The sequence below is a fragment of the Pseudophryne corroboree genome, chromosome 8, assembly GCF_028390025.1.
Source record: "Pseudophryne corroboree isolate aPseCor3 chromosome 8, aPseCor3.hap2, whole genome shotgun sequence".
NCBI classification, from domain to species: domain Eukaryota; kingdom Metazoa; phylum Chordata; class Amphibia; order Anura; family Myobatrachidae; genus Pseudophryne; species Pseudophryne corroboree.
The window spans coordinates 276,209,190-276,222,306 of record NC_086451.1 but is presented as its reverse complement, the minus strand read 5'-3'; the positions used below and the strand labels follow the sequence as shown (position 1 = coordinate 276,222,306).

General features: G+C 47.0%; 1 protein-coding gene across 3 annotated transcripts in view; it reads right to left on the bottom strand.

The window, feature by feature from the left end:
• The window catches only part of STAG2 (STAG2 cohesin complex component), a 424,372-nt gene that overhangs the window by 81,631 nt on the left and 329,624 nt on the right, over positions 1 to 13,117 (bottom strand). For all 3 annotated transcript variants that reach the window (XM_063937252.1, XM_063937250.1, XM_063937251.1), the window contains exons 26-27: positions 9,910 to 10,049; positions 5,652 to 5,753 (exon numbers count right to left, since the gene is read on the bottom strand). In XM_063937252.1, the coding sequence (XP_063793322.1) occupies positions 5,652 to 5,753; positions 9,910 to 10,049 (242 nt within the window). The remainder of the gene's footprint in view (positions 1 to 5,651; positions 5,754 to 9,909; positions 10,050 to 13,117) is intronic.

The window sequence follows — 13,117 nt, the reverse complement described above, 5'->3', positions numbered from 1 at the left end:
GCGTGGGGTCCCCCCTCCTAAGCATAACCAGCCTCGGGCTCTTTGAGCCGGTCCTGGTTGCAAAAATACGGGGGGGGGGGGGGGGGGGAGAAATGACAGGGGATACCCCGTATTTTAACAACCAGCACCGGGCTCTGCGCCTGGTCCTGGTGCAAAAAATACGGGGGACAAAAAGAGTAGGGGTCCCCCGTATTTTTTGTACCAGAACCGGGCTCCACTAGCTGGACAGATAATGCCACAGCCTGGGGACACTTTTATACCGCTCCCTGCGGCCGTGGAATTAAATACCCAACTAGTCACCCCTGGCCGGGGTACCCTGGAGGAGTGGGGACCCCTTAAATCAAGGGGTCCCCCCCCCCCCCCCCCAAGGGCCAGTGGTGAAGCCCGAGGCTGTCCCCCCCATCCAAGGGCTGCGGATGGGGGGTGGATAGCCTTGTTGAAAATGAAAGAATATTGTTTTTTTGCAGAAGAACTACAAGTCCCAGCAAGCCTCCCCTGCAAGCTGGTATTTGGAGAACCACAAGTACCAGCATGCGGGGGGGGGGAGGGGGGGGTCGTCCGCTGGTACCTGTAGTTCTTCTGCAAAAAAAAATACCCAAATAAAAACAGGACACGCACACCGTGGAAATACAACTTTATTTCACACATGCCGACACATACATACTTACCTATGTTGACACGATTTTCGGTCCACTTCTCCAAGTAGAATCCATGGGGTACCTGAAAAGAAAAGATAATTATACTCACCTAAATCCAGTGTCCAGTGATATTTGTAATCCACGTACTTGGCAAAAATTAAAAAAACGCATACCCGATCCACACGGACTGAAAGGGGTCCCATGTTTACACATGGGACCCCTTTCCCCGAATGCTGAGACCCCCTGTGACTCCTGTCACAGAGGGTCCCTTCAGGCAATCAGGGAGCGCCACGTCCTGGCACTCTCCTGATTCCCTATGCGCGTCTGAGCTGGCAGACAGCGCATCGCACAGCACCTCCATTAGTTTCAATGGTGGGAACTTTGCGGTCAGCGGTGGGGTTACCCCCGCTGACCGCGGGTGACCTCACCGCTGACCGCAAAGTTCCCACCATTGAAGATAATGGAGGGGGCTGTGCGATGCGCGTCTGACAGCTCAGATGCGCATACAGCCAATCAGGAGAGTGCCACGACGTGGCGCTCCCTGATTGGCTGAAGGGACCTTCTGTGACAGCAGTCACGGGGGGTCTCTGCATTCGGGGAAAGGGGTCCCATGTGTAAACATGGGACCCCTTTCAGTCCGTGTGGATCGGGTATGCATTTTTTTTTTTTGCCAAGTACGTGGATTACAAATATCACAGGACACTGGATTTAGGTGAGTATATAATTTTATTTTCAGGTACCCCATGGATTCTTCGACATTGGAGACGTGGCAGTCGGCATGTCAACATAGGTAAGTGTGTCGGCATGTGTGAAATAATGTTGTATTTTCACGGTGTGCGTGTCCTGTTTTTATTTGGGTATTTTTTTTGCAGAAGAACTACAGGTACCAGCGGGCCCGTTTCTCCCCCGCATGCTGGTACTTGTGGTTCTCCAAGTACCAGCTTGCGGAGAAGGCTTGCTGGGACTTTTAGTTCTTCTGCAAAAAACAATATTCTTTCATTTTCAACAAGGCTATCAGCCCCCCATCCGCAGCCCTTGGATGGGGGGGGGGGGGGGGAGAGACAGCCTCGGGCTTCACCCCTGGCCCTTGGGTGGCTGGGGGGGGGGGTACCCCTTGATTTAAGGGGTCACCACTCCTCCAGGGTACCCCGGCCAGGGGTGACTTGTTGGGTATTTAATGCCACGGCCGCAGGGAGCGGTATAAAAGTGTCCCCCGGCTGTGGCATTATCTGTTCAGCTAGTGGAGCCCGGTGCTGGTACAAAAAATACGGGGGACCCCTACTCTTTTTGTCCCCCATATTTTTTGCACCAGGACCAGAGCCCGGTGCTGGTTGTTAAAATACGGGGGATCCCCTGTCATTTTTCCCCCCGTATTTTTGCAACCAGGACCGGCTCAAAGAGCCCGAGGCTGGTTATGCTTAGGAGGGGGGACCCCCCCACAATTTTTTTTCGGGTTTTTTACAGTTTTTTGTACCATCTGAAAAGTCGTTTCAAAATCCGTCAATTGGTCCGTTTTTCGACAGCGGGACTGTCGAATCCGTTTTTTATTGAATATGTCGAATTCCGGCACCCGCCGGCTGGAATTCGACGGACAAATTTAAAAACGGGCGAAAAATTGCCGCAATTCGCCCGGAATTGCATATACCCCATAGTGTCTGCATATGCAAAGCATACATCACAAAAAAACTTTTATTAGTAAGGGGAGAGTTAGCCATGATGTGGTTATGCATTATTACTATCCTTTATTTATAAGGCACCACAAGGTGTTCAACAAAATTATAAAACGTGCATATAAACATACAATAGAAATATAAGATGACATAAATATATACATTACTCAATAACTACACATTTACAACCATCAGCCATTACATTAATATTACCTGCCTAATATTATATAGGTACCGTTCGTGCCACCAAAACAGCTCTAACCCATTGAGACATGGACTCAACAAAACCTCTGAAGGTGCCTTGTGGTACCTGGCACCATAACATTAGCAGCAGAGCCATTAAGTCACAAGTTGCGAGGTGGGTTCTACATGACTCTAATTATGTTTTTCCAGCACATCCCACAGATGCTCGATGGGACAGAGCCCTGGGGAATTTTGAAGCTACACCATGAAGTCTATGTCATGTTCTTCAAACCATATTTGCAATGTCAGAGGGCACATTATCCTGCTTATAAAGGCCACACTGTTGCCATGAATGGGTGTACTTGGTCATCAAGAATGTTTAGGTAGGTGGTACGGGTCAAAGTAACATCCACATGAATGGCAGGACCCATGGCATCCTGGAACAACACTGCCCAGAGCATCACACTGTCTCAGCTGGTTTGCCTTCTTCCAGTGCATACTCGTAACAACTCTTCCCCAGGTAAACAAAACACACTCACTAGGTCATCCACAGAATATAAAAGACCAAGACAAAATGTGATTCATCAGACTAGGCAGCCTTCTTCTATTGCTCTATGGTCTAGTTCTGACTCTCACTTGCCCATTGTATGCACTTATCATGGCTGACAGGGGTTAGCACTGACGCACACGCAGAGCGGTCTGCGACTTGACAAAGACCTTAATAGTTGAAACATGTTAGCGGTATTGCTAGGGAAGACTGCTGGAACTTTGGGAGATAAAGCATGAATTCCGTGGACTAAAGGAATTAAGGTTCTTTAACCTGCATTATAAGGAATATAGACCTCATAAATGCATCCATACAAGAAAACTCTGAGTAGTTCCAGCAAAACTCGTTTTCCAGAATATTTAAGTACTACACATAAAAATACTCTCCGTTTTTGAAGGTTTAGAACATAAGCGACTTCTAAGGATCCTTTTTGGATATTTACTGTTGGACTTTAATCCTGTACTTTGATTGCTGGTAGCCCTTTACATTACTTAGCTACTTAATCCCGGCCTGGCCAACCTGTGGCTCTCCAGATGTTGTGAAACTACAAATCCCAGCATGCTCTTCCACAGTTTTAGCATTCCCTAATAGCAAAACTGTGGCAAAGCATGATGATGCTTGTAGTTTTACAACAGCTGGAGAGCCACAGATTGGCCCGGCCTTACTTAAACTAATTCTTCTTATCATAGCAAGTATTAACTTTTTCAGCAATTTGTGCTGCATTAGCTCTTCTGCGGGATCGGACCACACAGGCAAGCCCTTCACTTTCCCCGTTCATTAATGAGACTTGGAGCGCCCATGACCCTGTCGCTGGTTCACCGGTTGTACTTTCTTGGGCCAATTTTGGCAAGGACTAACCACTGAATACCAAGAACACCCAACAAGACCTGCCATTTTGGAGATGTGCTGATGTGCTCAGAATTTGCCCATTAGCAAAGTTGTTCAGATCCTTACGCTTGCACTTTCCTGCTTCCAATATATCAACTTCAAGAACTAAGTGTTCACTTGCTGCCTAATATATCTCACCCCTAGACAGATGTCAAGGTAACAAGATAATCAATTTTATTCACTTCACCAGAACGTGCTTTTAAATGTTATGGCTGATGGGTGTATATAGATATAGTCACTATGACTAGAAAACCAACGCTGCCGCTGCTGAACCTGTTGAAGAATGCAACAGACTATCAAATATCGCATAAAGAATACTATCGGGGAGAAAACTGAGGCATAGGGGAAGCAAGAGTACACAAAATAAGGTGGCCCTGCTCATAAACACTTACAATGTTATAGGGCATTGAAACATGTTTGACACACAAGTGAGTTAGTGTGAGAGGACATGATTAGGTGGGTAGGGAGAAGACCTGGTAGGCTTTCATAAAGAAATGGGTTTTGAGGGGCAGTCTGAAGCTCTTGAGAGATGTGGAATCTGTGAGGGAGAGGGAGCGAGTTCCAGTGGGCAGGTGCAGAATCTTAGAGGTAGGTATAGAAAAAGGTAATCAGAAGAAAGTAGCAGTCAATGGAAAAGACAAGTGGATGGGTGAGACTGTGGAGGGAGATGGGGTTAGAGATGAAGTGGGACAGAGCATTGGGTTATGGATGTACAGGGAATGGGAGTTTAAAATTGGATTCTGAGAAGCACTGAGATCCAAGGTAGGGATAATGCAGATACAGTGGCTGGAGAGAAAAATTAGAAAAGCAGTGGCTTTTAGGAAGGCCTAGAGATAGGTGGTAGTCCAGATAGGTGGAGGTTGCAATAGTCCAGTCAAGAGATGACCACTGAGTGGATGAGGATCCATGCTGCATCTAGGTTGAGAAAGGGCATGATTCTCGATATTACAGTACAAAGGTGAAGGCAGAATGAATGGGAAAGTGCATATATGTGGGACTAGAAAGAGAGGGAGCGGTTGTAAACAGATAGTAAAAATGGAGGAGGTGAATGGACTCTGGAGGGTGGGAAGACAATAAGCTCAGACAAGTTTGTTTTAAGAAAGTGCTTAGACATCCAGGAGGATACTGCAGAAAGGCAGCTGTCAACGTGAGAAAGAGCAGGGGGAGGTCAATCTTCGCAACATTGGCATAGAGATGGTATTGGAGGCAAAAAAAGCTGGTGAGCTCACTCAGGGAGGAAGACCAGAACCTCCACTGACACCAATTGGTAGCTGAAGATGTTAAGTCGTGAGAAGAAGTGGCCAGAGAGGTAGGGCAATAACCAGGTGAAGCAGATGAAAAGGAGTGAAGAAATTGGAGGAGGCAAGTGTGGTCACAGGCAGCCAAGAGGTCCAGAAGAATGAATGAGGAGTAATGGTGCTTAGATTTGGACCATAAAATGGTAGCTAGAAATAGTGAACAATGATCAGAGTAGACAAGAGCAGATAAAGGGAGCAGACTTCATGTCCTTTATCTTTGTTCCTCATTATATACTAGTTTTAGCTCCTATAACAATTATTCATTCATGTCTGATTCTGAACTACCAGTAGTAAGCATAAATTAAAGAAAGAATTTTTGAAAGGTAAAGTCCCTTGATTACATCAAATATTAATGCGATATTAATAAATATCTAAACCAGAGCACAATGCCTGTTTAACACACAAAAAATAATAATACCCTGCTTACCTGTTGTAAACTAAGAATGAGCGTCTTCGCACACTGGATTTTGTCAATCTGTCGGGTTTTACTCATGGTTTCTTTGATGATATCCCCATAGTCGTTGTAATACTGCAAACGGTATAATCAGATAATGAGAATAAAGAAGAAAACAGGATTATGGTTACCTACCGGTAAATCCTTTTCTCATAGTCCATAGAGGATTTTGGGGTCCACATTAGTACCATGGGGCATAGATGGGTCCACCAGGAGCCATTGGCACTTTAAGAGTTTGATAGTGTGGGCTGGCTCCTCCCTCTATGCCCCTCCTACCAGACTCAGTCTATGAACTGTGCCCGAGGAGACTGACATCTTCGAGAGAAGGATTAAAAACAGACAGTGGCGAGATCCATACCAGCTCACACATACAAGGCACGTCAAGCAAAAACAAAGTTTTTCAATGGTGTGCTGCCCTAGGGTGGTCGGGCCTGAGCCGACTTTGTGGGGTCCAAGCCCTGGACTTATGCTTAGTTAGGGACCTCCAGTAATAGAGCAGCCGTGAAGTGGCCTGGAGGCTTATCATATCTTTTGCAAAACATATGTAACTGAGAGCTCTAAATTTTCTAATATTACATAGTATATACCGGTAGTTCTTCTTACTAACAGCCAGCAGAGTGCATGGGAAAAATCCCTTTTGTTTTTCTAATGTACCAAAGCTCCCAGAACGGGAGGGAGAGCGCGGAGGCCCCTGCAGAACTGATTGTCCTCTGATGATCTGAAGTTCAGTCAAAGTATCGAACTTGACAAACTTTGCAAACGTGTTCGACCCTGACCAAGTTACAGCTCGGCAAAGTTGCAGTGCCGAGACACCCTGGGCAGCCGCCCAGGAAGACCTCACCTTACGAGTAGAGTGGGCCTTAACAGATTTTGGACACGGCAGTCCTGCCGTAGAATAAGCGTGCTGGATAGTGAACCAAATCCAGCAAGAAATAGTCTGCTTAGAAGCAGGACACCCAATTTTCTTGCCATCATATAGGACAAACAGAGTCCGACTTTCTGTGATGACAAGTTCTCTTCACATATCTTCTAAGCCCTTACAACATCCAAGGACTTTGATGTAATTGAGGAGTCAGTAGCCACTGGCACCACAATAGGTTGGTTGGTTGATATGAAATGCCGACACAACCTTCGGAAGAAACTGCTGACGTGTCCGGAGCTCAGCTCTATCTTCGTGGAAGATCAAGAAAGAGCTTTTTTTATAGGATAAAGCCCCCAATTCGGACACGCGTCTAGCAGAAGCGAAGGCCAACAACGTGACCGCCTTCCATGTAAGAAATTTTACCTCAACTTCCTGTAGAGGCTCAAACCAATCCGACTGGAGGAACTGCACCACCACGTTAAGGTCCCAAGGCACCATAGGTGGTACAAAGGGAGGTTGGATGTGCAGAACTCCCTTCAAAAAAGCCTGAAAATCAGGGAGGGCAGCGAATTGTTTCTGAAAGAAAATGGATAAGGACGAAATCTGGACCTTCACAGATCCAAACCTCAGGCCCGTATCCACACAACGCCGAGTTGAAACTCCACCGTAGGAAACTTCTTGGATTCAAACCAAGAGACATATTTCTTCCAAATACGATGGCAATGTTACCCCTTTCCTAGCCTGTATGAGGGTAGGAATGACCTTCTTCGGAATGCCCTTCCGAGCAAGTATCAAGCGCTCAACTTCCATGCCGTCAAACATAACCACGGAAAGTCTTGATAAGCGAATGGCCCCTGCTGCAGCAGGTCCTCCCGAAGAGGATGAGGCCTCGGATCTTCTTGCAGTAGATACAGAAGGTCCGCGTACCAAGCCCTTCTTGGCCAGTCTGGGGCAATCAGGATCGCTTGAACACTTGTTCTCCTTATTAGCTTTAGGATTCTTGGGATGAGTGGGCGTGGTGGAATCACGTACACTGACTGGAACACCCACAGAGACACCAGGGCGTCCACTGCCTGTGGGTCCCTTGACCTGGAACATTAACGGCAAAGCTTCTTGTTGAGACGAGAGGCCATCATGTCTATTTGGGGTAATCCCCAAAGGTCTGTTATTTCCTTGAACACCTCCAGGTGGAGACCCCCACTCCCCTGAATGGAGATCATGTTTGCCGAGGAAGTCTGCTTCCCAGTTGTCTATTCCCGGAATGAAGATGGCTGACAGCGTCAACGCGTGTTTTTCTGTCCATAGGAGTATTCTTGTCACCTCTGACATTGCCGCTCTGCTCTTCGTTCCGCCCTGTCAGTTTATGTAAGCCACTGTTGTTACGTTGTCCGACTGCACTTGGATGTCCCGATTTCTTAGAAGAGGGGCCACCTGAAGAAGACCGTTGTAGACGGCTCTTAGTTCCAGGATGTTGATGGGCAGGCCGGCTTCCAGGCTTGACCACCGTCCTTGGAAGGTTACTTCTTGAGTGACTGCTCCCCAGCCCCGGAGGCTCGCATCCATGGTTAGCAGGACCCAGTCCTGAATCCCGAACCTGCGGCCCTCCAGCAGGTGAGGAGTGAAATCCTCGCCCTTGGCGACAGACAAATTCTCTGATGCATGTGGAGGTGAGATCCCGAGGTATTATCCGCTTTAAATTATCTATCCAGTGAATGATAGAACTTACCATCTGGAATTGTACTTACCAATCCTCCTGTTTCCACTGCATTGCACAATAGGAAGCATTTATTTGGATAGCTACTTGTATTATATGGCTGAACTTTTATATCACCCGAGACAGATATAGGTGTGATGTCAATTTACGTGTTTTAATTGTTTCTATTATGAGAATAAATATTTAATATATTACACGTTGTGCTCTCCACTTTAATATAGCTGCTGACACACAGCGCAGCCACTTTTGTTGTTTTTTATAGAGCTCTGTAATACCTGGGTTGCAGATTCATTACTTGCAACCCTGTCAGAAATCTGAGAAATCCAAGATTTGATAGAGGAAAACCACTCAGGTTCCCTTGCTGGTATCTGTGCTAAACCAGTGCTATCCTGATTACATGGGAGGATAAATCCTCTGCAGAATATGACACTGTGTCCCTGGACATAGCTAAAGGAGACCACCAAACACTCTATATACACACACACACACACACACACACACACACACACACACACACACACAGGTGAGGGCAGACAGTTTCTCCCCTAAGAATGGCAAGAGAGACACAGAGATTGGAGCCAACCCACACACAGCGCTTTTTCCAAAGGGAGACCACTTTTCAGCGCTGACTGTGCACCGTAAAAGGACACACAGTCGTATTACAGCCTCCCCTTCCCCCTTCTACAACCTCCTGGTACCGTGTACAGATAGCTGGAGTTGCTGTGGAGGGACCTGTTCTCCTCCTCAGCGCTGTGCAGGCAGGAAAATGGCGCTGAAACGCTGCTGGGTCTGCTCTGAGAAGCTCAGGCCCCTTAATGGCACTGTCTTCCCGCTCTTCATGGATTATACTGGCCTGTGGAATTAGTGCTTGCTGAGATCCGAGGACCCCCACAGGCTTCTGGACCAGTGTAGGGGGTAAGCGCTGGCACAGGGCGCCCCTCACAGTGCCGCACCATGTACCGCTGAGCCATGCCGCCATCTTCACACCGGTCCCCCGCTTGCTAGGGGGGGGGGGGTCGGTGTCTCACTCGCCACTTCTTCAGCTATGTAAGGGGTTGGCGGCATGCTGCTAGGGCGAGCGATCCCCTGTGGCGGGGAGCGATCCGACCCCTCTGGGGCTCAGTGTCCAGTCAGCGGAGACAGTGGCTCACACCCCGCAGGGCGGACACTGCTCCCCCCTTTAGTCCCTCGCTACAGGGAGGCTGTTGCCAGCAGCCTCCCTGTAAACTAAAAAAAACTCAAAAATTAAACTTTTCTAGAAAAGCTCTGTAGAACTCCCCTAGCTGTGACCGGCTCCTCAGGACACATTTTCTAAACCGAGTCTGGTAGGAGGGGCATAGAAGGAGGAGCCAGCCCACACTATTAAACTCTTACTAATGTGGACCCCAGCATCCTATAGGACGTAAGAGAAAACAAGAATAAAGCGAACAGGCTTCTTAAAGCACATGTCACAATCAAAATACACTATACTCCTTTGAAACATGGAACATATTTTTTTTTTTCTTTTTTGTCCTGTTAAGTGTATGGTTCAATTTACATACTACAGTATATACTTGCTATATGCTTCTGGTAATAAAGTGTAAGTAACCAAGAAACTAATGCCTACAGCTACATTTGCCAAAACTAAAGTATGTAAATAATCATTATGTACATACCCTCATATACTGTTTGAAGATATCTGCAGCAGAATTCATTTCAACCACATTATATACTATGAGCTTGCAGAAAGCGGCAAGTAAATTTCTTCTTTTGTGCAATGCTTCAATTTTGCTGGCTTCATCATCTTGTTGACCATCTTAAAAATAAAAGTTACTTCAAAAAGGTTTCTAAAAAGAGGAAAAGTATACTTGTACTGACTAATTATTGTACAAAATGAACTGTAATCCTACATGAGCGATATCGCATAGTGTTTTCCCCTCCTGGGGGCCGCTGACAGTTTCCACACACACCGTACGATATAGTCAGATTGAGCTGCATGCACAGCCAACGAAGGGAGACGATAACGATGCACAGGACCGCACATCATTCATCGTCCGCAGCATATGCACTGGGCGACATCACAAACAACATCGCTCAGGAGGCTGAAAAGTAGCTATATTGTGTGTGATATTGCCTAGTGTGTATGGGCATTTACATGAGTAACCATATACCTTTGAAAGTATATTATAGCAGAAAGCCTTTCTACAATAGATGCAGCTACCAAAGATTCTGTGCTCCTGGTAGCAGGAATAAAAGTAAGTAAATAATGTTGCTATATAATCAGTCCAAGTACTTCCCACAGTGAAGGGGTCATAATGCGGACTAAGCATAACATTTTAAAGTTTTGTAATGACTTTAAATGCCCAATATTGCCGACCTGCTGTATAAACAACAAAAAAACTAAAAAAATAAGAATTTACTTACCGATAATTCTATTTCTCGTAGTCCGTAGTGGATGCTGGGGACTCCGTCAGGACCATGGGGAATAGCGGCTCCGCAGGAGACAGAGCACAAAAGCAAGCTTTTAGGATCACATGGTGTGTACTGGCTCCTCCCCCTATGACCCTCCTCCAAGCCTCAGTTAGGTACTGTGCCCGGACGAGCGTACACAATAAGGAAGGATCTTGAATCCCGGGTAAGACTCATACCAGCCACACCAATCACACCGTACAACTTGTGATCTGAACCCAGTTAACAGTATGATAACAAAGAAGTAGCCTCTTAAAAAAGATGGCTCACAACAACAATAACCCGATTTTTGTAACAATAACTATGTACAAGTAATGCAGACAATCCGCACTTGGGATGGGCGCCCAGCATCCACTACGGACTACGAGAAATAGAATTATCGGTAAGTAAATTCTTATTTTCTCTAACGTCCTAGTGGATGCTGGGGACTCCGTCAGGACCATGGGGATTATACCAAAGCTCCCAAACGGGCGGGAGAGTGCGGATGACTCTGCAGCACCGAATGAGAGAACTCCAAGTCCTCTTTAGCCAGAGTATCAAATTTGTAAAATTTTACAAACGTGTTCTCCCCTGACCACGTAGCTGCTCGGCAAAGTTGTAATGCCGAGACCCCTCGGGCAGCCGCCCAAGATGAGCCCACCTTCCTTGTGGAGTGGGCTTTTACAGTTTTAGGCTGTGGCAGGCCTGCCACAGAATGTGCAAGTTGAATTGTGCTACAGATCCAACGAGCAATCGTCTGCTTAGACGCAGGAGCACCCATCTTGTTGGGTGCATACAAGATAAACAACGAGTCAGATTTTCTGACTCCAGCTGTCCTTGAAATATATATTTTCAATGCTCTGACAACGTCCAGTAACTTGGAGTCCTCCAAGTCGCTAGTAGCCGCAGGCACCACAATAGGCTGGTTCAAGTGAAAAGCCGAAACCACCTTAGGGAGAAAATGAGGACGTGTCCGCAGTTCTGCCCTGTCCGAATGGAAAATCAGATATGGGCTTTTGTACGATAAAGCCGCCAACTCTGAAACTCTCCTGGCTGAAGCCAGGGCCAATAGCATGGTTACTTTCCATGTAAGATACTTCAAATCTACCGATTTGAGAGGCTCAAACCAATGAGATTTGAGAAATTCCAAAACTACGTTTAGATCCCACGGTGCCACTGGAGGCACAATTGGGGGTTGTATATGTAGTACACCCTTGACAAAAGTTTGTACTTCAGGCACTGAAGCCAATTCTTTCTGGAAGAAGATTGATAAGGCCGAAATTGAACTTTAATAGACCCCAATTTGAGGCCCATAGACAATCCTGCCTGCAGGAAATGTAGGAATCGACCCAATTGAAATTCTTCCGTTGGGGCCTTCTTGGCCTCACACCACGCAACATATTTTCTCCAAATGCGGTGATAATGTTGTGCGGTCACTTCCTTCCTAGCTTTAATCAAGGTAGGAATAACTTCCTCTGGAATGCCCTTTTCTTTTAGAATCCGGCGTTCAACCGCCATGCCGTCAAACGCAGTCGCGGTAAGTCTTGGAACATACAAGGTCCCTGCTGAAGCAGATCCCTTCTTAGAGGTAGAGGCCACGGATCTTCCGTGAGCATCTCTTGAAGTTCCGGATACCAAGTTCTTCTTGGCCAATCCGGAGCCACTAGTATTGTTCTTACTCCCCTTTTCCGTATAATTCTCAGTACCTTTGGTATGAGAGGCAGAGGAGGAAACACATACACTGACTGGTACACCCACGGTGTTACCAGAGCGTCCACAGCTATTGCCTGAGGGTCTCTTGACCTGGCGCAATATCGGTCCAGTTTTTTGTTGAGGCGAGACGCCATCATGTCCACCTTTGGTTTTTCCCAATGGTTCACAATCATGTGGAAAACTTCCGGATGAAGTCCCCACTCTCCCGGGTGAAGGTCGTGTCTGCTGAGGAAGTCTGCTTCCCAGTTGTCCACTCCCGGGATGAACACTGCTGACCGTGCTATGACATGATTTTCCGCCCAGCGAAGAATCCTTGCAGCTTCTGTCATTGCTCTTCTGCTTCTCGTGCCGCCTTGTCTGTTTACGTGGGCGACTGCCGTGATGTTGTCCGACTGGATCAACACCGGCTGACCCTGAAGCAGCGGTTTCGCCAAGCTTAGAGCATTGTAGATCGCTCTTAGCTCTAGTATATTTATGTGAAGAGACGTCTCCAGGTTTGACCATACACCCTGGAAGTTTCTTCCCTGTGTGACTGCTCCCCAGCCCCGTAGGCTGGCATCCGTAGTCACCAGGACCCAGTCCTGTATGCCGAACCTGCGGCCCTCTAACAGATGGGCACTCTGCAACCACCACAGGAGAGACAACCTTGTCCTTGGTGACAGTGTTATCCGCTGATGCATGTGCAGATGCGATCCGGACCATTTGTCCAGCAGATCCCACTGA